The sequence below is a fragment of the Tasmannia lanceolata genome, unplaced genomic scaffold (genome assembly GCF_043159265.1).
Source record: "Tasmannia lanceolata isolate RefF3 unplaced genomic scaffold, GAP_Taslan_0.1 ptg000011l, whole genome shotgun sequence".
In the NCBI taxonomy this organism is placed as follows: Eukaryota; Viridiplantae; Streptophyta; class Magnoliopsida; order Canellales; family Winteraceae; genus Tasmannia; species Tasmannia lanceolata.
The window spans coordinates 27,328,887-27,353,619 of NW_027518688.1; the positions used below are offsets into that span (position 1 = coordinate 27,328,887).

Below are 24,733 nucleotides of genomic sequence, written 5' to 3' on the forward strand. Positions count from 1 at the left end.
ACTCCCCTCCCCGCCCCCCCCAAAAAAAAAACTCGAGCTTTTCCACTTCTACTTTTCTCAAGCATCATATTCCTCTGAAGAAAATTTTCCGGTAAATTAGTTTTGTTCTTAAACTCAGAAGAAGAGGCTACTTTCAGACTATTTTTGAGCGGGGTTTTGTGGATTATTATTTCTGTTGTTTTTCCATGGCGGGGAAGTTTTCAAGGAATTTTCTGAGAGAGGTTGTATGTAGAAAGCTCAGATTCGGAGGAGCTCCGGCATGTCTGAGACGATTGAGTACGGCCACAGGATCTGCTCCGTCCATTCCTCACTCTTCAAAAAGGGTATTGCGGTCTCTTTATCTTTTCTCTTCCTCATTATTTAAACTTCATTGCACTCCCAAAAAAATCTTTTTTTTTTGTGTGTTTCTGTTAATTTGATTTTGTATGTTTTTAGCGTTGGATTGAGTTTTATGCATATGCATGTATTTGCATTTCTACGCATTTTATTGTAATTTGCACACTTTATTTGATCAGTTGCATTTTTCGCCTCCTTTTTTTCTTCTTTTGAATGGTAAATAATCGATTTTTTCGCATTTCTGTGTTTCATTCTCTATGCATTCCTGAGAATTTGTTTTGGGTTTGGTTGAGATTTTCTTGGTGGTAGCTATTCAAATTTTTTTTTTTTTTTTGGGTGCTCCGTTGAACAAATATTTGAGTATTTTGAAATACAGGCCATTTGCATTGTATAGTACTGTCTTATTCACTTACAAGATTTTATAGGATGGGTGCATATATTTTTCTTGGGGAAAATATGGCCAGGAAAAAGTACAAGGAGGCAACTTGTTCAACGATCCAGATTGTTTATCTGCTATGCTTTGTTATGGATGGGTCATGCACTATAATGTTCCCCCATCCAGCTATCGGAATCTTTTTGATTTGTGGGGGTTTTCTTAACGGATGGAGATCAATGGGGTTATATTTTGTAACTATTCATAGAAATGCAACAAATTGGCGGCCTAGAATTTTCCCATGGGGGGAGAATTTTGGTGCATGGCTAATCTATAGCTAGGCCTAGATTTTAAATGTTTTGGATCATTGAACAAGTGCCACCCATTTGTACTTCTGCTGCCGCATTTTTTCCATAGAAAAATATAGGCATTCATCATGTAACAGCTCTGCATTTACACACCTTGTTTAGGAGAGGATCTGAGAAGAAAAGTTCTAAATTTCCTAAATCCACTTTAAGCACAAGTTTAGAGCTCAGATTTATTGTTAAAGATGAAACCAAAGTAAAATAAAATAATCCTAACCATAAAAATGAAATGGGTTGGTAGAATATGCTCCTTGTTGTGGTGATTTTGATGAAAAGCAACAAGTTCAGCATTTGATAATGAAATCTGCATCTAGAGGCTTAGGTTGCGAATCTAGTTTATGAGCATCAATTATGTGGTGTTAGATTTGGATAGTTTGGGGTTTTGTAATATGCTTTGGCATGTGTACGGTTTTGTGTCTAAAGATTTTTTTATCCAATTTTGGTAAAAATCCATGGAAGTTTTAATGGGAAAAGCAAAGAAGAAAGTTTGCTGCATTCCCCTGGTATCAACCTTAGTTACTACAACCACTAGTAAGCAAGAGGTTGCAGTGGCTACAAAAAGTAGAAAAGAAACTATTTTATGACAGCTTTTATGAATTATAAGATTTGAAGCCTGAGCAGCACTCAGGTAGATTATTTTTGCTCAACAATAGTTTGAGCCTTGTAGAAGACTAAAGAGATTTATGTGCCTTTAGAGGGTGTTGCCACCACGAAATCTGTTTAACTTTGATTCTCTTGTTATATTCATGGGTTTTCTTTGGTAGGTAAGCCTATATTGAACCCACAACCTCATGGTTGTGACTGAAAGCACCTTTCAACTGAGATATCGGCTCAAGTAGGTCCTCATCGGGGTTACTGAGGTGCCCTACCATTTGATTTTTGGCATGAAGTCTTCCTGTGCGTGTCCCTACCATTTTTTTTTTCTAAAAAAAGTTGCCTTTTTGTGGAACCTGACTTATAAAGTCTAAAGAGGACAATGGGTTATAGGGCGGTCCCATGATGCTCTTTATGGTGCCAGCCATGGCTGCCATCCATCTTATCATGTTTGTTTGTTGATGGTATTCATGAGTTTTCTTGGAAGTAAGCCGGGATTGAACCCTCAACCTCGTGGTTGCTAATCTGCAACACAAAGCTCCCTCCAGCTGAGAGTCTGAGATACTGGCTCAAGCTGGTCCTCAGGGAGGTTACCAGAGTGCCCTACCATTTGATGCCCTGCATCAAGTCTCCTTGGGTGTGCCTCTGGCTAAGGCTATGGTCTTTCATTTGCGTCTCACTTGCCTTTTTGTGGTACCTGTCTTGTAAAATCTAAAGAGGCCAATGAGTTGTAGAGTACTCCCATAATGTTCTTTATGGAGCAATCCATCTTATTTTGGCCTTGGTTGAAGTTGTGCCCAAGTATCGTGGTCTCATTGGATAGTTTGCTTTATGTACTATGGGGAGGTCATTATGAAAGTTGATTTCATATTTTTATCATTGCTCTATTAAAGAAACGAACAAATGCAAGATCTTTATTGTATTACATATGCTCTTTCATTTGTCTATAAGTTCATTTTGTAAGGATTTAAGATCTGTACCTGCAGATTCTTTTGACAGTTTAACTTTAATATGTTGACTGTTGAAAATGACATTATGTTATATCTGATTGATTTTTGACTGTAGGGAAGGTTATTGACTGGTGCCACAATAGGCCTTGTTATAGCTGGTGGAGCTTATGTGAGTACTGTGGATGAGGCAACCTTCTGGTACATCAATTTGAATCTTTCAATTATGATATACCACACTTATTTTGTTAATAGATCCTTGTTCTTTAATAATTTTGCATGACAAATCGTCTCTTATTGTATGTCATGTCATCTTTTAAACCCTTTTAGCAATTTTTTTTCATATACGAATAAAACTTTGATGGAGCTTGTATGCTTCAAACTGTCGGGTACAGGCGTACAGCAGACTCTTGTTAGTAAATTCATTGGTGGGCCATCTATTTTTTCAGCTATTCGTACTTTGGCAACAGAAATCCAGAATTATGTTGGGTTGAGCCTATAGCTAAAATCGACATGCTATCCGTTGAAACTGTGAGGTTGAGGATTCGATCCCAGCTTTGGAACCGAAAAAAGGAAGTCAAGTCTTTCCATACCCAGGTTATATGATGTGGTGCATTGAACCACTATAATATTTAGAGGATGGTGAGTCCAACATAGGTTTTGTTTCATTCCTCACTTTAGTTGCAATTCCCATTGGAAGATACTACAATATTTTTTTTCACTGTCAGTTCATCCTTCATTCTGTTGCTTCCATAGTCTTATTTTTGGACAGCATTCTGGATAATGTAAAACCTGGCACGAGGAACGTAACTTTTATTTTGTAAAGGATTTTCGAGTCCTGATTGAACGGATTTGTTTGAAGAGGGCTTGGCATATGAAGCTCGGAAGTTCATAATGCTTTCTTTCATAGAAATAACCTCCTCAGCTAATCGCTGTAGGACCAGGTGAACTTATATGAATAAAAAAACTACAAAAAGGGAACAAGGAAAACTGTTTATATTTCTTTGAGGAAAAATCATTCGGTTGAATCTGGCATGGCGTGTGATTACTGTGGCACTTCTTGGGTGTTCTCAATGTCTACTTTGGAGCTCGTGGAGGTGTTTGATTTTGGACCTCTTGGGACTAAATATAAGATGCTTTGGATGATCAAATTATATGTGGTTATTTGGGGTTTATGGGGTGAAACTTCTGAGAATTTCATTCCATAATCTATATATAAAAAAGGGACCAAACTCCTTACCTATAGACTTTACCAAGCCCATAAACCAGGTGGGTGTGTGTTGTAGGACTAATTTTATCATCACTAAGACATAAGACCCAATCACGTCTTGCCACTTGGACAAGGAAAAAAAACATGGACTCTTTAATTGACTAAACATGTAAAATAAAATCTATATAACACTATGACTCTAATAAGAAAAGCACACTTAATTTTTTTGTAATACATGATATACCCTACTTTTGTAAGGTATTCACTTAAGTGACCCGTGACCCCCGCCCACACCACACACACTCTCTCTCTCACTCACTCAACTTAAAAACACTTAAATGTCACTCTACAATTAAATAACTCTTTTAACTCTAATGATGGGCCCCATCTTCCTAGTTACGTCCTTGATTGCCGTGAAAGATGGTCCCCATCAAGGCATGAAGGTATTTAATGACAATTCAAATAGTTCTTTATGCGTGGAATGGGATTCGATGGGCTTAGGCCTTTAGTAAGTGCCCAAACTCATGACACTTTCTGAATATCCTATCTCAGATTAGAGAGATGTATAGAGTTAATAGAGTTTCCTCACTTATCCCTGATTGCATTGTTGACATCTCGATGGCTTAACCAGAGAGGGGTTGAATGTATAGGTTATTTTGTTCCCCCTTTTAATGCCTTTGTTTCCCCCTCCTTTCATCCAATATAATTTTTCGTTCTCCCTAGCTCTCTCTCTTTAAAAAAAAAAAAAAAACTCATCTTTCCTTCTTAGAGTCAAAATCTCTATCAAGTTCCCTCTTCGGACATAAAGGAAAAGTGGGACAATGCATATAGTGCAAGTAGGGTGTCAACACCAGCTTTATGGCTTTATAACGACACCCATACTCTCTCTCTCTCTCTGCAACATTTCACCACAAGCAGTGAAGCGGCCTTCTCAAGGCAAAATCAAGGAGGAAGTGAAGGAAGTCAAAACCATAGAAGTCAATAAGAAGAACCACATCCCGTATGCTGTTTAAGGATCTTTCTAACAAAATCACACGCTTCACATCTCTTCATATTCGTTACCTTCAGCTTTTCTTTCATTTTTAGATTTCTTTTATTGATTTCTTTTTATTGGATTGAGCATTGTTTCTTTGTGCCCTGTTTGGTTGAAAAAAAAGTGGAAGACGGCTGAGCATTTTATGGGATATGGAATGCCAAATGTTGTTTGGTTGTCAAATTTGAGCTCAAATTCCATTTGACTTCAAGACATTAAGGGGACATCATCATTACACTTTTTCCTAGGTGGCGCTGATGTGGCGGGAGTTGTCCCCTCTACTAAAATTCCAATGCCAAACCTCATTTTTGGAGTTTTTTTGTGAGAAGAAGAGTGTAATTTGTTTGTCTTATATAATCATTGCCTTTTCCCTTTCTTTCTCTTTCTTACCTTTCTCTCTCTTTCACCACCCATTTTGATAATGACACCCAAATATTTCCACACCTCTTCTAGCAATCAAATGCCTTACCGCTTTTTTTGTTTTGACTACCACTCTTCTCCCCTAGACAAGCCTACACATCCATGCTTGTCACCTCCCCCTTTGACTACTTCTTCCAATAAAATCCCAGAAACCAAACAGGGCATTAGGCTTTAGCTGAGTGAGGAAGAACAAACATGGTTTCCTTTTTTGCTGGCCTTTTATTTTCTCACTTTAAGGATTGTTTTTTTTTTTTTTGAATGATAGCCAATTTTATTGCTGTCAAAGAGGACCGAGATGGCCAATTAACAGGAATAACAAAGACATAACAGAACAAGGCAAATCACCACAAAAATGGAAAAAGATCAAGGCAGAAGAGAGTCAACTCTCTAGCTAGACTATCAGTCACTACATTGGCAGGACGACGAATATGCTGAAAAACAATAGAAGAGGATCCCACCGTTAGTTGTAAATTCCGTTCCAGTGGCCATTCCGTTTTGGCCACCGAAACGGAATTCGGGTGGGATTTCGGTCATTCCGGTGCATTCCGGTTGAAACTTTTCGGTCACACAAATCCCCTTTCTCGAAATTTTGGTGGGATTTCTGTCATTCCGGTGCATTCCAACAGCCATAAAATGGTCATAAAATGAGGGTAAAAGGGTCAAAAAGCAATCCCAACGGCTATAATGGCATTGTCGTATTCTTTTCAAAAAATTTGTGCATTTTCAGTCGATTCTGGGCGAAACAGGGCATTCTGCCGGAATGGGCCGGAATGGACCGGAATTCTGGCCGGAACGGAATGGAATTGATAACTAAGATCCCACCCAATCTTGTAATTCATCAAAGAGTCAATCAAATCTCCAAGGGTGAATTTGCGAACCATTGAGCCATCGGACGACATTCAAAGAGTCCCCTTCTACCACCATGTTATCCAGACGATCTCTATCTAACAACTTTAAATCTTGGTAAACTACTCTCACCTCGGCCTCAGTAGCATCCGCCACTCCAATGGGACCCGCAAAGGCCCAAATCACCTCCCCTAGCTGCTTCCTCAGGACACTCTCCTTCTTCAGGACACTTTCACCAATTTAAGTGTTTTTTCTCAATTTAAGGATTAGAATCCCTCACCAATGTCTGACCTGTATTGCATACGTATCGCCGTATTTGAGGTTGCAGAAAAAAGGCCCAAAGTTTGGGTATGAATTAGCCATATCTCATTCCCATATCCAAAGTTCGGGTACAAATTAGCCATATCCCAACCGTATCCCATACCCATATCCATACTGTATACTGCTTCGGTCCGTGGAGATAAGGCAACATTACTCTAGCAGTTAGAGATTGTGCTTCTATTTTTGAACATATTCATAGAAGTTTGATTGTGATGGAGGATGCAATGGCTAGAGAAGCAATTGAGGGAGTATCTTTTAAATATTCATTGTGCCATCACCTCTTTGATCTTTTAGTCATTTTTCTTTCTCATTGTTGTTATTGTTTTGTGGGGATATCTCAGTCCTCACTGTAATTCCCAATTTCTTTAATATCATGTCATTATCTGTCAAGAAGTAAACGGAAACTGAATTCAGTAATGATGTTAAAGATAGTAGCTTCAGTTATTTTATTTTATCTTTTTGAATGGTTATGGAGTGAATATATTAAAATTGGATAAAAAAAGGAACTACAGGGATTGGCTGAGGTCTTCAAAACAAACGTTACAAAGGAAACTATAAACAGAGAATACCACAAAGGAAATCTTAAGTTACTTTTTTAGATAAAATGATTGATTTTCTTGTATCCTTTCCTGTATTAAGTTATTTTCCTTTGTTATTTTTGAATGTAATGGAGTTACTATATTAAAACCTGAAGAAGAAGCACAAGGATTGACTGAGTGGTCACAACGAACATTACAAAGAAAATGATAAATTGAGAATACCACAAAAATTAGGAAGGTTTAAATTATTGTTGTTAAATAAAAATATAAAATGCTTGATTTTCTTGTATCATCTTCTGTATTCGTCCCTGCATTTTGGCAATTCGTGTTCTTGATATGTTCTATATTAACTGCCTTGTTTTTCATATGAATGGACTTATCTTGATTGTTATTTGGTACAGCGGGTGGCTATTTTCAGCAACAAAACTTGTGAATCCATTCTTTTCCTTGCTAGACCCAGAGGTTGCTCATAACCTAGCTGTATCAGCAGCGGCTCGTGGCTGGGTTCCAAGGGAGAAGCGGCCAGACCCATCAGTGCTGGGTCTTGAAGTCTGGGGGCGGAAGTTTGCAAACCCGATTGGTCTTTCTGCTGGGTTTGATAAAAATGCTGAGGCTGTTGAAGGTTTGCTAGGGCTCGGCTTTGGTTTTGTAGAGGTTGGCTCCGTGACCCCTATTCCACAGGAGGGTAATCCAAAGCCTCGCATCTTCAGATTGCGGAACGAAGGGTAAGCATGTACATCGTGTCTTGTTTTTCTTGTAGTCTAAGCCGCGGTCATGACTTGTTTCTAATTTGAATAGCATTGCTACACATATGCTTCCTTTTTGAAGTTGTCTGTAATAGGCGACATTTATTTATTTATTTATATATTTGAATGGCGACATTTATTCATTTATAAAAATGCTTCACTTTGTTTGCAGTGCTATCATCAATCGATGCGGCTTTAACAGTGAAGGCATTGTGGCTGTTGCTAAGCGATTAGGTGCTCAGCATGGTAAGAGGAAGATGGAGGAAACTACAAGCTCTTCACCTTCCTCCAACAATGAATTAGAACGTGGAGGAAAGGCGGGCCCTGGCATTCTTGGGGTCAACATTGGCAAGAACAAGACAAGTGAAGATGCTGCTTCTGACTACGTACAAGGAGTTCATACTTTATCCCAGTTTGCAGATTACCTGGTATTTTCCCCTTTCCCGTTCCTCATTTATATAAAGGCTTTTTTGCAAAAAGTGTCACGCCCCAAACCCCACCCCGGGCGTAAGACATGACAGCACCGTACACTTGCAAGATAAATCCCACAAGCATACAAGGCTACAAAGCAATAACAGAGCTATACTTGGCATTCCATAACTAAAATATCAAAGTCTCAAATAATAAGTACTTAACATTACCGAATCCAGAGCTTAACACTCCCCATAACCCAATAAAAACAAATAATCACATACGTAATCTTTTACAATTTTCCAAAATACTTATTGTCTTAATAAAGGAAATAACTAACTAAATCTCCAAAGCAAAACTCTTCAGAATCTACGCTTCCTCTTCCTCGTTTGCCTCACGAGGATCAAAATATGAAAATATTATAACCACAGTCAGCTGAAAAGCTCAGTACATAATAAAATATTACTCTAAGTGTTGGTGTAAGCATGCCATAGCTCAAAGGATCAATCAAAGGGATCAAAATTGTATACTGAATATTTCATAGGTTGCATAACAGATACCGAGTAATAAATAGAATGGAATAAAGATAATGGTATCAAAGCGGAAATCAAAGCCAAAATCAAATAGAGGTCAAAGTTTGAAGATGTCAAAAGTACAGTTTCACTTCAAGATCATCGGCCTGGTCCAGAAGACACATTATTGCTTATACCGACCGTCCACTATGTCGGAACTAGTTCCTGAAAGTTCAGATGCAAGTCAACAGGGCCAGCATTTTATCCCTCTGACGGGCCAGAAGTTCCAGTATGCTACCCTCACGGCGGGTATCAGAAGTTTGATGTACAACCCCCATGACGGGTATAAGAAATAATCCAAGCCTCCACAGAAGTGTCCATATAATATGTCCAAGGTCCATAACAGATAGTTTCAAAGGTTCAGAACTTCAGATTACAAAACATGGGTTCATAACAATTATTATCAAAAGGTTTACATCCTTTTTTTTGTAAAACCTTTCACCAAACCCGATTCAGAAAAGATTTACTCCGAACCCCTGTTTTGTAAGGGGAATCGTGGGTGCCGTAGAGTTTCTCATAGAAATACAAAAATGCATCACCCACTTCCTACAATCTCCACTGAATTTTTAAAAATGTACACCGAAATGTTACAATTTCCACCGAAATAGCCGAAATTTCAACCGAAATCGACACCGAAATTTTAGACATTTCAGTTGAAATTAAAATATAAACGAAATCATAATCATATTTTTACATGATTTCGGCCGAAATTTCGGCCCGAAACCAAGACATTTCGGTTTCGGTGGTGGCCGAACGAAACCGACACCGAAACCGAAATTTAAAACCTTGCAGATACCATGCTAAAGCAATGGTTAGGAATCTTTGTCAACCATTAGTGAAGAAGGATAAAAGCTAGGAGGAAGGAAGAAGAGAGAAAGGAGAAAGAAGAGGAGATGAAAAGTGACTGTGGGAGTGCAACTCCAACCTGACCACTAACCTTTATATAATTACTTTTTTTTTTGAAAAGTACCTTTATATAATTACTAAGTTCCACTAATTACATAAGTTGCCACTAATGTTAGGCCCTATGCCCCTATCTTAATTACATGAATTAACTTATAGGAAACATGACATAAATATAAACCAACATAAACTATTTTGACTCTAACAACATAGTGCCATTAATTTTTATACTTATTTGTGATATGTCTTTACTCTCGTTATTTGCTGCAGGTTATAAATATTTCATCACCAAACACTCCTGGATTGCGTAAACTTCAAGATCGAAAACAGCTGAAGGATCTTGTTAAGAAGGTTGTGGGCTTCACTTTTTATTGTTTTCTTGTTCTATCTGATTGATAACTGTACCACATAGCTATTTCTATTGATCTTTCGTATCCTAATACTTGTCATAAGGTACAAGCTGCGCGTGATGAAATGCAGTGGGCTGAGGAGGGCCCACCTCCATTGCTTGTGAAAATTGCTCCTGACTTGTCTAAACAGGACCTTGAAGATATTGCAGCAGTATGTGTAAATCTAGTCTAATCCTTTTTTTCCATCTCTAATTTTGTTATAAAGTTCTCTTATGGTTTCTTTTTGTGTTTTTCTAGGTTGCTCTTGCCCTCCGCTTGGATGGATTGGTAATGTTTTCTTCATCATATGCGTTAATGCCTTAGCCTTCTGCATTTTGAATTATAGGATGCTTTAATAAAGCCAATTCTTAGGATTATTGTGAGTTCATTATGGTGGTTATTATGCCATATGAATATATGTTATTTTGTTTTGACCTAGCTCGTATGCCATTGTTTAATGCAACAGTTTGCACCATATTTCTATCTAATGTAAATTCCTCTGAATTTCTTTAAGTTTCCCTTTCCGATGTAAAAACTTCTTTAAATCTTCAAAGATAATTCTTTTATTTGTAAACGTGCTTCCTGAATGCATTTTTCTTTTACCTACGATTAACTCAGACCTCTACGCTTCTCCATGTTGCAATACAAACTATGGTCGGTATATATTTGAAAGCTCAGACGGAGAGAATATACGGACTCCTTGAGGCTACTTAAGTAGTGCGGAGACTCTATCATGATCTGACGAATCTACAACTCTCTTTACTGAGCGAGAAAATAAGTCAGATCCCTCAAGTATGGTTTTATGTTTCATCTTGAGGCTGTCTTTTGTAGTTTTTATATTTCTTTTGAGATAATTTTTATTATTATTGCACCGTCCACATAAAAACAATTCTGATATTTCTAGCTTCCTTCTAAACAAAAAAATCAATAGTTGAAGGCTAAAAGGATTTTTTCATCCATCGTCAAAGCACTAAATAAGACATAATCCACATTCATCATTGTCTGGGAACTTGAAAGAATCTTCTAAATCTTGCTTTTGATGCTTACTTTAGTGCTCTTTACATCTTTAAGAGTTGAAAATTTGATGGAAGAGGTCCATCAATGTAGCCATCAATATTTTGATTATGGATTACCAGAAGATTTGATTATTCAATGAATAATAGCTGGTTCAAAGAACAATAATTGAAGGGGTAAAGTCCGACAGTTAAATATTCAATAGATAAAAACACAGGCAACAAAAACAACTTGGATCCAGGTTGAAGATATATTAACTTTTACATAAAAATATAAGGGGGAGCAAGGGAAGAATAAAGGGGATGATGGGAAAAGGAAAATGAATCACATTAAAGAAAATCGTCACGTATCTAGACAGGATGTATCTAGGTAATGGGATGTCAATGTGGTATATTTTTTTTACCTCAGGACATTATTTCTGCTTAAGTCAGTTAGAGAGCATCACATGAAATTTTACTTATTCGCCAAAGGCTAAAGACAGACATCACCACAGTCTTGCACGAGTGCATGTATAAAACAGAATAAAGGGGATGGTGAGAAAAGGCAAATGAATCACATTAAAGAAAATCGTCACTTACCTAGACAGGATGTATCTAGGTAATGGGATGTGGTATTTTTTTTTTACCTGAGAACATTATTTCTGCTTAAGTCGAGCATCACATGTAATTTTACTGATTCGCCAAAGGCTAAAGACAGAGATCACCACAGGCTTGCATGTATAAAACAGGATACATGCATTGTTGTTACTCGTGTAAGAAAAGAATCCATCATTTGCTTGTTGGTTTGAGTGGTTCAGTTTGCTCTTCCATTAGTTCTGCGTGACTTTCTATTATTTTGAAGTTTAACATGTGACGTATTGATTGAATCTTTTTAACTATTTCCCTCTTCAGATCATATCAAATACAACTGTTTTTGCTCTTCCATTACTTCTGCCGGTCTTTCTATTATTTGAAATTTAACTTGGGATGTATTGATTGAATCTTTTTAACAATTTGCCTCTTCAGATCATATCAAATACAACTGTTTCTAGACCAGAGCCTGCAAATAAGAATCCATTGGCCAATGAAGCTGGTGGATTGAGTGGGAAGCCTCTCTTCGATCTATCCACCAAAATTCTTAAGGAGATGTATATTCTCACTAGAGTATGTTGATGATACTAGGAAACATCATTTCTTTCTATAGTTCAGGGTTGCATGTCTCTCTTGCTTGTTACTTTTTTCCTTTCTCACACTAACGTAGGTCCCATAATTGTTCATTTGATTGATGCTGTATCAGGGAAAAATCCCTCTTATCGGATGTGGGGGTATTAGCAGGTATCAGTAGCTCATGGTGTCTTCTTTCTTACTGTTTATCATGAGGAAATATTCCACTTTCTGAAACTTGTTGGAAATGTACAGTGGCGAGGATGCATACAAAAAGATACGGTCTGGAGCAACTCTTGTGCAGCTTTACACAGCATTTGCGTATGGAGGACCTGCACTTATTCCTCAGATAAAGGTATGATCTTATAGTAGCTCAAGTTTTAGGTGCTTAAAGTGGAATGCATTGAAGGCAATAGATGCTAAACTTTTTTTATATCTGAGATTTTGTGAAAATCTGTGTGGAATGAAAAAGAAAAGTGTTCCATAATTTTCTCAGATGAATAGCATTATGTATTTTGATGCATGTTGTCTCCATCAACTGACATCATTTCAAACAGAAGGGTTACATGCTTTTAGTTACTATCTACTGCCTAGTGCTTAGATATTCTTGCAGGTGATATCGAGAGTAAGGTTTGAGATACTGAAGAACACCTTACGGTTGAAGTGGTTAAACGGCCAATTTAATTGCAAAACTCAAATTCTCACCTCATATCCTTTCTCTCTATTGTAATTTCATATAATTTTTCTGTCATTCAGATCTGTGTTATTTATTTATTTATTTTTTTGAATGGCAAAGATTATATTAAATAGAGGAAAAGGCGGGAGGCCCCGTGACTGAGATGTTCAGTACAAAATAGCATAGACTAAAGAAGAATACAAATAGAAGAACAAAACCGTCAAGGAGGGATATAACCAAACATCTCTAGGCTCTCGTTGCATAACCCTACCCTAGACAACCTATCAGCATCGCTATTTGCTAATCTTTTGACATGGTGGAATGAAATGGATGAGCCTGCTACTTGGTCTTGGATCTTGTCAAACCAATGAGCAAATCTCCAAGGGAAGGTATGACTCTCCTTTAGCCACCTGATAACATTAAGAGAGTCCATCCACTATCACTCCATCCATGAGACTGACTTTAAGAATCCTGATATACTCTGGAAAACCCGTCTAACTTCCACCTCATTATTGAAGGTACCCTCAAATTGCAACACACTCAAATATAGGGGTGGCCAACCGGTTCGGTTCTCGGTTCCATGAACCGTAAGAACCGAACCGAACCGTAGTACACAGTAGGACCGAACCGAACCGGACCGAACATAATCGGTTCGGTTCGGTCCGGTTCTTCGGTTCTAATGGCTAATTATTAATTATTAATTATAATTTATAAAAACTTTTAATTAAAGTTATAATATAAGTTACTTTCTTATTATAAGAATAGTATTAACTATTACTTATTAATATTATAAGTAATTTATATTATTATGTATATGTATAATAGAAATATAAAAATATTATATATATATATATATATATATATATATATATATATATATTCAAAGTTCGGTTCTTCGGTTCCGGAACCGAACCGAGAAAATTAGACCCGGAACCGAACCGAATAATTTCGGTTCTTCATCAGTGGAACCGAACCGGACCAAAAATATTTTTTTACAGTTCGGTTCCGGTTCGGTTCTTCGGTTCCGGTTCGGTTCTTCGGTTCTGGTTCGGTTCTGGCCACCCCTACTCAAATAATTGAAGGAATTGCCAAATGAACTCAACTCAATCAAGAACCAGGTTGAGTTAGTGCGGTAAAAATCAAGTTTTAGAAATCTTGGAAAAACTTGAATCAGTATTCGTAAAAATAGACAAAGTACACGGGAAGCTAGACTGGGTACTCGAAAAGTTTGTTTGGGTTGAATACTCGCAACAAAGATCTAATTTTATACTAGAGAACTTATAAAATCGTATTAGAAACCTACGATATAATACAGGATGGGACTCCTGGCCCCAATGTAATTCTAATATCAATGAAAATATGTCAACTTTCAAAAAAAAAAAAAAAGCCTACGTTATAAGCCTCTTAAACCCAAAAAAAATTCAGTTGTGTAAAGTTTTGGCTTGGCTTGGTTTGGGCTCAAGTTGTTAACTTTTAACCTTGGTAATTGCTATGTGAGCCCGATACCAAGGACATGGATCATAGAAATGGGGTAGAATGAAGTACTACATGAAGTTCACTAATCAAGAAAACATCTCTGTGGGAGCTTATCGCCTTTACAAGCCTTCACAAATTCTGCGGAGACTGATCAGTGTTTCAACTCTCTAACAATTCATTTTCTGGTTCTGTATTTGTTTATTATCTTCGGTGTCACAAGCAGGAACTTTTTTTTTTTTTTTTGTTGAAAATTAACAGAATTTAATAAATTCAAAAGAGCGGGACAAGATGTCCCAATACAGAGGTTAACGGAAGGCATAATAAGCCATTACATCCAAGCAGGAACTTCACCTTTGTTCTACATGCTATTGAGATGCCATTTTCTTTGGTGGGGAGATTGTGACATGCTTTTGTTTGTCAAAAAAGAGCAACTTGTGTTTATATTTTTGTTTTATTTTCTCACAGGCGGAATTGGCAGAATGCTTGGAAAAGGATGGTTTCAAATCAGTCCATGAAGCAGTTGGTGCTGACTGCAGGTAGCCTTTCTGTTCATTGATTCCATGAGCAAGAGAAGAGGTCAAAATTCAACCTTTTTAACTTCCAAGATTCATACCATACAATAGGATTTCAGAGAACAGGCTTCTTCAAAATCCCTTTACCCTGACTATCAGGACTAAATTTTGCCATCTGGTTTTGGATGATATACGTTTTATAGGGACCATTGAGAAGATTTTGAGACATTTTCTAGTGATTTGGAATTTGGGTTATCCCAGATTCTCATAAAATTATAAAATTTAATTATTTGTTGTGGAATTGAGCAAATGCATTACCATTCAAAAGAAAAATAAAAAAATAAAAATTGAGCAAATCCATTCCTTGTTCTTTTCGTGTGTTCTTGAATGGCTAGTGTGAAACAAGCAGTTACTCCAAAAGCTTAAGCAGCTGGAGATAGTGTTATTAAAAATCTTATATGCTTTTAACCCTCTCCCCCCACATGTGGTTCCTCTCTTTAGGGTTGGCCTACACGTGGCACATGTGGCCCCTCTTTTTGGTTGGCCATTATATGTGGAATTTTAATGTCAAGGAGTATTGAACCCAGAACTTATGTTCTAATACCACTTGAAACAACCAATTACTCCAAAAGCTTAAGCAGTTGGAGATGGCGTTATTAAATCTTTGAGTGCTGCTATGGAAACCGAGAGTGGAACCTGACAAATCCCCACATGCCACATGGCATGGGAGAGTACTTATGCCATTTTCATGGAGAAGAAAAGCCAAAAATCTAGGGAAAGATTGTTAGGTGTTACGAGGATATTTCGTTCGGTTCCACTCTTGGTCCCCAAATCGGTTACCATATTAACAGCTGGTTTCCACTGAGGAAAACAGAACAATTAGAATACTTATGTTGTAATCTACTGGGCCCACAAAATCTATGGTCCGGATGATGCTAATGTCAGTGGATAGGTGGCTCAGTTATGTGCACAACCGGGACCACCGATCGGCGCATCTCTTCAAGCAATCGTATCCGTTAATCAGTGGCTAGCAAATGGACCTCTAAAATGAAGGGGGATAATACTACAAGAAGAGTAATCTGTGCCCACTCTTATATGACAGTAGCGTGGTTTAGACCTTTCATGTAATAAGGCCTGCTGTATATATGATGTGAGAACAAAACCGGGCTTATTATCAAATGATCCTGACTGTAGAATCAATGGCTTGAAAGATGGACGGCTAAGAAACTGAAGGGGTCCACATTCGGTTTAGAATCAATGGTTAGAAATGTTCTCAACGCCATTCAGATCAGATGGATCAACAGTTCTGATCATGTAAATGATGTAGAATTGAAGCTCAATAAGTGCCTTTGAGGAAGGAGCATAAAACTGACATTTTTATTCAGTGTTTTTCCACGCCTACCAATAGGGGTGGCAAAATTGGCCGAACCGAACTGGAACCAAGCTGAAACCGAACCGAAAATTTGGTTTCGGTTTGGTTTAACCAAACCGATTCAAATTTTGGTTTGGTTCCGGTTCGGGGATCAAACCGAACTGAAACCGAATATTTCCAATGCTTATGAGTAAGGGGTGGCAAAATTGGCGGAACCGAACCGAAAATTCGTACCAAACCGATTCAAATTTCGATTGGGTTCTGTTTGGGGGTCAAACTGAACCGAAACCGAACCATTGCCACCCCTAATAGTAGGTCTTTCATAGTTTCATTTGATTAAAAAAAAAAACTAGGGTATTTCTTGTGTTAAAAATCATTACATATGTGGTATTGTACACCTGGCACATTATGGGTGGTCAAGACGAGTTAATGATCATGTTGATCAAGGTATCAATCCACGGTTAGGATCATCCAATCACAATGAGATTGAGATCAACAGAGCCAATCATCACAATATGCCATGTATCGTGTGTGCCCACCATTGATGTCGCATGTGTATTGTCATATGGTCCGTTGATTTTGTGGGCCATAACATTTTTGGGCCATTACTCCCAAAGCGAGATCCAACCGTGGTTTCATGATCATCACAATGAACAAAAAGTCCGATCTAACATTTTAGTCCAAAAAATGACACCTTTGATCAAGTTGTTGATGATAGATTTAAACCCATCCGATCAAGGTGGGACCAGGAGGACATATGGTCATCTAAGCTCCACGTGTCCTGCTAAGAATTTGTGTTACCAAAACATCGACTGAACTGTTTCCTACTAGAACTCCCTCTCAGGCAGTCAGGCGTACTCTAAAACCAGGGGGTGCTAATATTAAAAGAGAAGGATGTTAATTTATTATTTTCCCTTGACGCAGTTCTGTTTTACACACACTCCCACTCTAAGCCTTCATGAGAAAACCATTCCACGTTCTTCCATTTCCATTCAAAATCAAAATCCCTTTGAACTCTAACCGTCAACTCCACACTGCAAAAGCCCTCTCCTTTGAAACCTTTCCATCGTTTTTCAATATCTCTGAAAGAAAAGATCCAGCTGCCTTTGCAACTCTTCTCTGCTTCTCTTCAAAAACAAAGTCACCCTTTCTGGGTAATCAAATCCATGCTCAGATAATCAAACTTGGGTTCTCTAATGACATCTTCTCTCAAAACAATTTACTTGTGATGTACTCAAAATGTGAGGTTTTAAGTTCTGCACTTGGAGTGTTTGATGAAATGCGTCATAGAAATCTTGTTTCTTGGACTTCAATGATCTCCGGAGCTATTCAAAATGGTGAACTGAAAATGGGTTTGGAGCTTTATGTAGAGATGACAAGATCCGGGTTTCGCCCGAATGAGTTCGCTTTCGGTAGTGTTCTGAAGGCATGTGCTGGTTTGGAGTTAATAAGGTTTGGTTCTTTGCTCCATTGTATTGGTTTAAAGATAGGAATTGATTTGAATGTATTTGTTGGTAGTTCTCTTTTATATATGTATGCGAAATGTGGGGACATTGAAGCAGCTGAGTGCTTGTTTGGGGGTATGAGTGATTGCGACATTTCTTGTTGGAATGCCATGGTTGGAGGGTATGTATGTAATGATTATAGCTTTGAGGCGATGAAACTCATATCCTTTATGCATCGGAAGGGAATTGCCGCCGACCAATTCACCTTCACGAGTGCTCTTAAGGGATGCTCAATTTCCGGGGATTTGAAATTTGGCCGACAGATCCATTGTTTGATTGTCCAAAATGGGATGGAATATAGTTCGTCGGTGATGAATTCACTTATAAGTATGTACTTCAAGGCTGGTAGAAACGACTGTGCATTGACCGTCTTTAATAAGATGCAAAGAAGAGATATTATATCTTGGAATAGTTTGATTTCTGGCTTTGCACAAGATGAGAATGTGGGAGAAGTTATGAGCTTGTTCTCTAAAATGTTATTGACAGGATTTAATCCAAACCATGTTACTTTCTCAAGTTTATTTAGGCTATGTGGTGCTTTATATGATATTGCACTCGGGCTTCAGTTCTATTGTCTTGCTTATCGTCTTGGATTCCTCCACAATGCCCTTGTCTCAAATTCACTCATTGATATGTTTTCTAGATGTGGTGTGATTGAGAATGCATGTTTTGTATTCGAAAGACTCCCTACTAGAACCATAGTCACTTGGAATGAAATGATTTTTGGGTATAGCTTGAATGGATATAGCATAGAAGCATTAAGACTTTTCTGTAATTTACGAAAATCTGAAATTAAAGCAGATGAGTTCACATACTCGATTGTTTTAGGGGCTTCTTGTAATATTGAACATCAAGAAATAGGTAGACAAATCCATGCTAGTATACTTAAATCTGGGTTTGATTCAAATTGCTTCGTGTGCTGTTCACTGATAAATGCATATGCAAGTTTTGGAATGGTTGAAGCCTCGTTTAAGATTTTCCTTGGTATGAAGGTACTGGATTTGGCATCTTGGGGGGCTATGGTTTCCGCCTTTTCGCAGCAAGGCTGTAGCTATGAAGCTCTATTGCTTCTCAACGATCTTAGAGAATCCGGGGAGAAGCCGGATGAGCTTGTATTAGGTAGTGCCTTAAATGCATGTGCCAACGTCACTGCTTTTAACCAAAGCAAATGCATCCATTTATATGTCATCAAAGCCGGATTCGAGAAGCATTTATGCGTAGGTACTGCCATTATAGATGCTTATGCCAAATGCGGAGATATTGATAGCTCGAGGATGGCTTTTGATAGTTTGAACAGACATGATGACCCAGTCCTTTTCAATACCATGATCACAGCCTTTGCACAGCATGGTTTTGTAATGGAAGCTATTGAATTATTTGACAAGATGAAACAAGCTAGTATACAACCAACACATGCAAGTTTTGTGTCACTTATTTCTGCTTGTACTCATTTGGGCCTTGTCGACCATGGATGTAGGTTCTTTGCTTCAATAAGAAACCATGGGATGAATCCATCTGCGGAGAACTATGGTTGTTTAATTGATTTGCTTGCACGCCATGGGTTTCTTGAAGAAGCAAAACATGTCATTGAAGATATGCCCTTTGAGCCTTGGCCTGCAGTTTGGAGATCGTTACTGAGCAGTTGTAGGATTCATGGGAATCGAGAGTTGGGAGAGTTGGCTGCTGAGCGTTTGCTGAATTTGGTTCCAAACAATGATGCAGCCTATGTGTTGTTGTCGAAGGTGTATGCAGAGGAAGGAAGCTGGGAAGATGCGGGAAGGGTGAGAAGGATTATGAACGAAAGAGGAGTTCAGAAGGAGGCTGGGTACAGTTGGGTTGAGATATAGGTATGGATTCATAGAGAATTGGAGGTGAACATTTGTTACCAGAGAAATATTAATGCTGGAGGATTTCATTCTCTGGAGATTGTTACATGCATTCTCAATTCATCGTTTATAGGGGAGAGTTGAGATGAACAGTTGAAGCATGGGATTATGCATATTATTCTGATTTGGGAGTATTACAAAGAAAGAAAGAGATGCATTCGTTGTAAAGCCAATAAGGAAAGCATCGATCACTTATTCATACACTGTTCGGCAGCTAAACTGATTTGGAACTATATTCTCATGTGGTTTGGTATCTCTTGGGTGCTTCCTCTATGTTTCCTTTCTCTGTAGGAAGGGTGAAATTGTTTGCACCTCGGTCAGAAAGAGAAGATTTTGTGGAGCTTGTCCCCATTTGCTGTGATTTGGTGTATATAGTCGGAACGAAACCTTAGAATGTTTGACGTAAAAGAACATCAGTGTTTTGGCTTGTATGGTTAGGAGGAGGATTATTTCTTGGGCTACTGGAAGGAAGGAATTTTCCTACCATTCTATTGGGGATATTTCTCGGTAGTAGTCTACCTTCTTATCTGACTTTGTGCCCAAGGCCAAGTGGGATCCTCCTATTCTAATTACCATTAGGCTCAAATTTGATGGTGGCTCCTTAGGTAACCCTGGTCTGGCTGAGGTGGGATGGTCTTTTATTGATCATTTGGGTGTGATCCTCCTTGCGTTCTAGGGGCCAACTGGGTGGAGCGAATCCAATGAGACTGAAGTTTGGGCCATCCTCACCGAGCTTAGAAGTTACATCCGTTTATTTCATGGCTAGCAACTTTTGGTGGAGGATAACTCTTCAAACACTAATGGGTGGATTAGAGAGAATTCTTTGGGGCCTTGGAGGTTCACCAGCTTCATCAATGAGATTAGGATTGTTTGTGATTGTTTTCAAAATATTTTGAGTTTTTGCCATGCCCTCCGTAATGTTGTTGATTTGGCAGATGCGCTCGCCAAGAGGGGTGTAGTTTAGTGACTTTTTATGTCAGCCAATCTCTGCCCCTTTTGTAATGAGTTCACATTTTTATTGAACTTTTTCTTTTCTCAGGAAAACAAAGAAATGAGAAAAGCTTTTTCGGACTAGTTTGATGAGATATAAAAAATGGGAGATATTTTGGGAATAGGCTATGAGGAGAATGTTAACAAGACGAAAAAAATGCTCTTTGATATTGAGAGGAGGGACACAGAGGAAAAGAAGCGAAGGACCACGGGCCGAGGAAGCTGAGAGCTTAAAGCTCTTAGGAAATGAAGGGGGTTTCTTCCGTGTAATAGCTTTTGGGTGGAAGTCTGTGTTATTGGAAGTTTTTGGATATTGCTATGACTCTGGTGGTTTAGTGTTGGTTGGACGTATGTGTTAAGAGGTTGATGAAGATAGTTTTATTGGAGGTATTTAGGTTTATCTGAGTGTGCAAGGACTCTGTTCCTTAGCTGTCGGGGGATCCCTCCACCCAACCCCTCCCCCCCCCCCGGATGACCGTACCTTGCCTTGGGGGGTGCTTGGTGCTTTAGCTGTACATACCAAGATGAGTGGAAAAAAAATGAAAGAGAACCTCATGTGCTTGAGAGACTTTTGTTTTTCGTGAATCGGGGCATATTTAATCCTTGATCTTTGTTGGTGGATGATGGAAGTTATTGTGGGTTGTTTCTGTCGAAGGTTATGATGGTGGCTATTTTAGACGGCTGTGGGTGTAGAAGAGTTTTTTCTATGTTTCTTTTTGGTCCAGGGGTATGTTCCTGGATGCTCATGCTATGTAAACCGGGAGGGACTACTTGTCCCCAATGTATCTTTCATAGTATGAATATATAAAGTCATCTTTCAAAAAAGAAAAAGAAAGAAAGAAAAAGAAGTGAGAAAATCTTAGCTTCTTCTGACACATACCTAACACCTCACATCCTAAAAAAAAAAGATTACCTATCATGAGGGGAGGGGTTTGTTAACAACTTCTAGGACATAAGACTTAGACGCAATCTGAAGGAGTCTGAAATTGAACACTTTGGGTGCCTCATCAACAAATTATCGGGTGCCTATTTATCTAGATATAAAGCCGATCGGTGGGTATGGACACCCGATACCCAAGGGGGCTTTTATGTTAGGTCCTTCTTCACAAAGCTTAACAACGATGATGGGGTTGTGTCTCGCCGCGCTAGAATTTGGAAGCCGACTGCCCCACCACGTATTGCTGCCTTCTTATGGACGGTTGCTCACCGTGGTGTTAACACTTGTGATCGTCTCAAAAAGTGTGGTGTTTGCCTGGCCAGCCGCTGTGTCCTTTGCTACAATGCCGAGGAAACGATCGATCATTTATTCTTGCACTGTCCGTTCACGTATCGGCTTTGGATGAACATTATCAGGTTCTTTGGCATGACTTGGGTTTTCCACAATAGGATTACCAATGTCATTCTCGATTGGGGTGCTGCATTTGTGGGCAGCTTGGGATACAAATTGTGGTTGTCTATTCTCTACGCGGTTGTTTGGCATGTATGGGCTGAACGGAGTAATCGAATCTTCATTGGAAAACAGCGTGGAGGACTCTATACGGATCTTGACATCAAGCTCTCTATTATCAATTGGTCAAAGGCTAAAGGCGGTATCCCATATTCCGTTGGTGATGCTCTTCGTAACTGGAAATTGGTTACTAATGAAAGGTGTGTCCGCAATCGTATTGCTCCGAAATGGGCACCTCCGCCGGCCGGGTGGTTCAAGCTTAATTTCGATGGTAGCTCTCGGGGTAATCCGGGAGGTGCGGGTATTGGTGGTGTCATTCACAATCATTTGGGTAATGTAGTCATGAAATTCTCTGGCCTGGCGGGTGTTTGTGATGCCAACGAAGCTGAGGTGTCTGCACTTTTGTTCGGGGCTGCGGTGGTATGAGAAACATAACCTTGGCCCTCTTATTATAGAAGGAGATTCGGCGAATACTGTGGCTTGGGCGTCTAATCGTATTTGTGGGCCATGGAGACTGGCTCTCAAGATCGACGAGATCAGGGACTTGGTAACCATTATTCGTCCACTGATTACCCATATGAGAAGAGTGGCTGTTGAGTTGGCTAAGGCTGGTCTTGATTGTGACAGCATGCTCGTTGAGGAGTGGATTGAGATGGGGCGGACTGAAATGTGATCCCATTTGTTTTTTTGTGTTTCTAATTATATGTATGGCTTATAGCCTGGCTAGTTGGGGGACTCCTGGTCCCTTGTACATTTGTTTTTAGTAATAAATTGGTTGTTACCTTTCAAAAAAAAAAAAAAAAATCCTAAAGGAGCATTCTCCAGAATGAGTAGTACTGGAGAACATTAAGTTCAAGTTATCTATATGGAAATCCGATCTGGTGAAATTTGAGGATGACTAGATGGTGATCACGACCTCATAAGGGGCCGGTCAGCGCCGTTAATTCAGTTCAAACCATTATGACTATTTTCATTGGGATGAGGCTCCTTCTTAGCTCATATCAACACACAGATTTGGTAACAACTGGAGAAAAAATCAACTCAAGAACAAAGCAGTGTTGCTGTAGCTGGCCAATTTCTTCATCCATGAGCAAGTTTCAAAGTAACAGTTCATATCAATTGAGGATTCTGGGTTCTGATTATTATTTTTTAGAGCCCAAATAATTGCAGATGGTTTGTGAGGGTTCGTTTCCCTCTATGCAACATATTTTTTGGTGGAATGTGATTGTCTATTCCTTTCAGTTTATTGTTTTCTTTGATTGCTAGGAATATGGAAGAAAATCAACATAGTTAACACTTATTTGAGCTTGACCTCTGTCTATGTATCACTTCGAATTGTTTACATGTATTCATATTTTTCCTCTAAAAACACGTATTCATATTATTTGTAGGGAGCTATTTTGATTAATAACATGCAAGTAGCTTATAAACATCTGCTGTTAATCTTTTTGGAAGCAGTTATAATTAACTTTTAGGGGCCATTTGGATACGTGGATTTTAGAATTCAGGTTTTTAGTTTGAAAACAGTGTAAAAGAGGGTTCAAGATCAAGCTGATGTATGCTGTCCCGAGTCCTGACAGCATTTCTTGGATTTAAGTGAGAAATTCAGGTTTTAAAAACTTATCCTGCATTCTGAGATTTCTAAAACCTGAAAATATGGGAGGATCTGCTACTCTCTTGCTGATGGAAAGAAGAGCGAGAAGTCAAAAACGACGGCTGGTCCGCTTCTTCTCTTGTCTCTTAGCTACAATTTTGAAGAAATCCCGGATTCTAAAATCCTTGTATCCAAACAGCCCCTTAGGCTCCGTTTCTTTCTTTGTAAAATGGCCGTAAAACAAATTTTACGTCCATTTTTTCACTTAAAAATGGGTGTAAAACTTGTTTTACACCCATTTTACGTTGAAAGAAACAGAGCCTTAATAGAACAAAGCTAAAAATTACTGAGGGGGCAGGGATTGGCCCACAGAGAACACAACCAACACTTCACCCAAAGAACACAATCAGCAACCTTGTTTCCTCTTTGTAAAAGCAATGAGGAAAGAGTCGGTCGTTTATTCATCCACTGTTCATAGGCTAAACTCGTTTGGAACCATATTCTCGGGTGGTTTGATTTCTCTTTCATTGTAGGAGGGAATTGTTTGCCCATGAAGGAAGGATTATGTGAAGCTTCTCATTGAGAGTGATTCGGTGTGTATGGTCAGAATGGAACCTTGGAATATTTTAAGATAACGAAAAGAACACCAATGTTTGGGCTTGTATGGTTAGGAGGACAATTATTTCTTGGGCCAGTGGAAGGAAGGAATTTTTCACCATCTTATCTGACATTCTGACTTTGTGCCCAAGGCCATGTGTAAGCCCAAGTATGATCCTCCCATTGGCGGAGTTCTTTTGATTGAATGTGTACCGTTCATCACGTTGTAATTTTAATCCTTTTTTTCGCACACCGCTAATCACATGTTTAGCATTGTTTGAGAGATTTAGAGCCTCCTTGGATGCAAGCAAAATTGATTCTTACTAATCTTAATTGAAAATAGTGCATTAAGGTCTCATTATTGTTGACCGCTTAAGCTTCCGGCGTAATCGGTTGTTTCACATGGTATTAGAGCATTTGCCTCACGACAGGTCTTAGGTTCAAAGATAAGTCCTGAGTGATCGGTTGCCGTCACAATTAAAAACCAAAAACTATATCATTAGTAAAAACTAGAGGA

General features: G+C 38.7%; 2 protein-coding genes across 3 annotated transcripts; both read left to right on the top strand.

The window, feature by feature from the left end:
• Positions 1-15,183, top strand: LOC143886874 (pyrimidine d). Of its 2 annotated transcripts, none has more exons than XM_077391042.1 (11): positions 1-323; positions 2,734-2,816; positions 7,386-7,709; positions 7,903-8,158; positions 9,887-9,967; positions 10,070-10,177; positions 10,264-10,293; positions 12,024-12,145; positions 12,295-12,332; positions 12,417-12,516; positions 14,779-15,183. In XM_077391042.1, the coding sequence occupies exons 1-10, from the start codon at positions 186-188 to the stop codon at positions 12,512-12,514; spliced, it is 1,278 nt and encodes a 425-aa protein (XP_077247157.1). In that variant the 5' UTR covers positions 1-185; the 3' UTR covers positions 12,515-12,516; positions 14,779-15,183. The 2 variants fall into 2 exon arrangements, with proteins under 2 accessions (XP_077247157.1, XP_077247156.1); XM_077391041.1 differs by having other exon boundaries at positions 3-323; positions 12,024-12,161.
• Positions 15,184-17,046: 1,863 nt separating this feature from the next.
• Positions 17,047-21,537, top strand: LOC143886876 (pentatricopeptide repeat-containing protein At3g09040, mitochondrial-like). The gene has a single exon (XM_077391043.1). The coding sequence runs from the start codon at positions 17,156-17,158 to the stop codon at positions 19,547-19,549; it is 2,394 nt and encodes a 797-aa protein (XP_077247158.1). The 5' UTR covers positions 17,047-17,155; the 3' UTR covers positions 19,550-21,537.
• The last annotated feature ends 3,196 nt before the right edge of the window (positions 21,538-24,733 follow it).

What these genes read in the sequence shown, in the direction of transcription:
- LOC143886874 (XM_077391041.1), top strand. Translation starts at nt 186, where the DNA reads ATGGCGGGGAAGTTTTCAAGGAATTTTCTGAGAGAGGTTGTATGTAGA. An exon ending in TTCAGATTGCGGAACGAAGG is followed by an intron (nt 7,710 to 7,902) that starts GTAAGCATGTAC and finishes CTTTGTTTGCAG; the next exon opens with TGCTATCATCAATCGATGCG. An exon ending in GGATGTGGGGGTATTAGCAG is followed by an intron (nt 12,333 to 12,416) that starts GTATCAGTAGCT and finishes GGAAATGTACAG; the next exon opens with TGGCGAGGATGCATACAAAA.
- LOC143886876 (XM_077391043.1), top strand. Translation starts at nt 17,156, where the DNA reads ATGAGAAAACCATTCCACGTTCTTCCATTTCCATTCAAAATCAAAATC.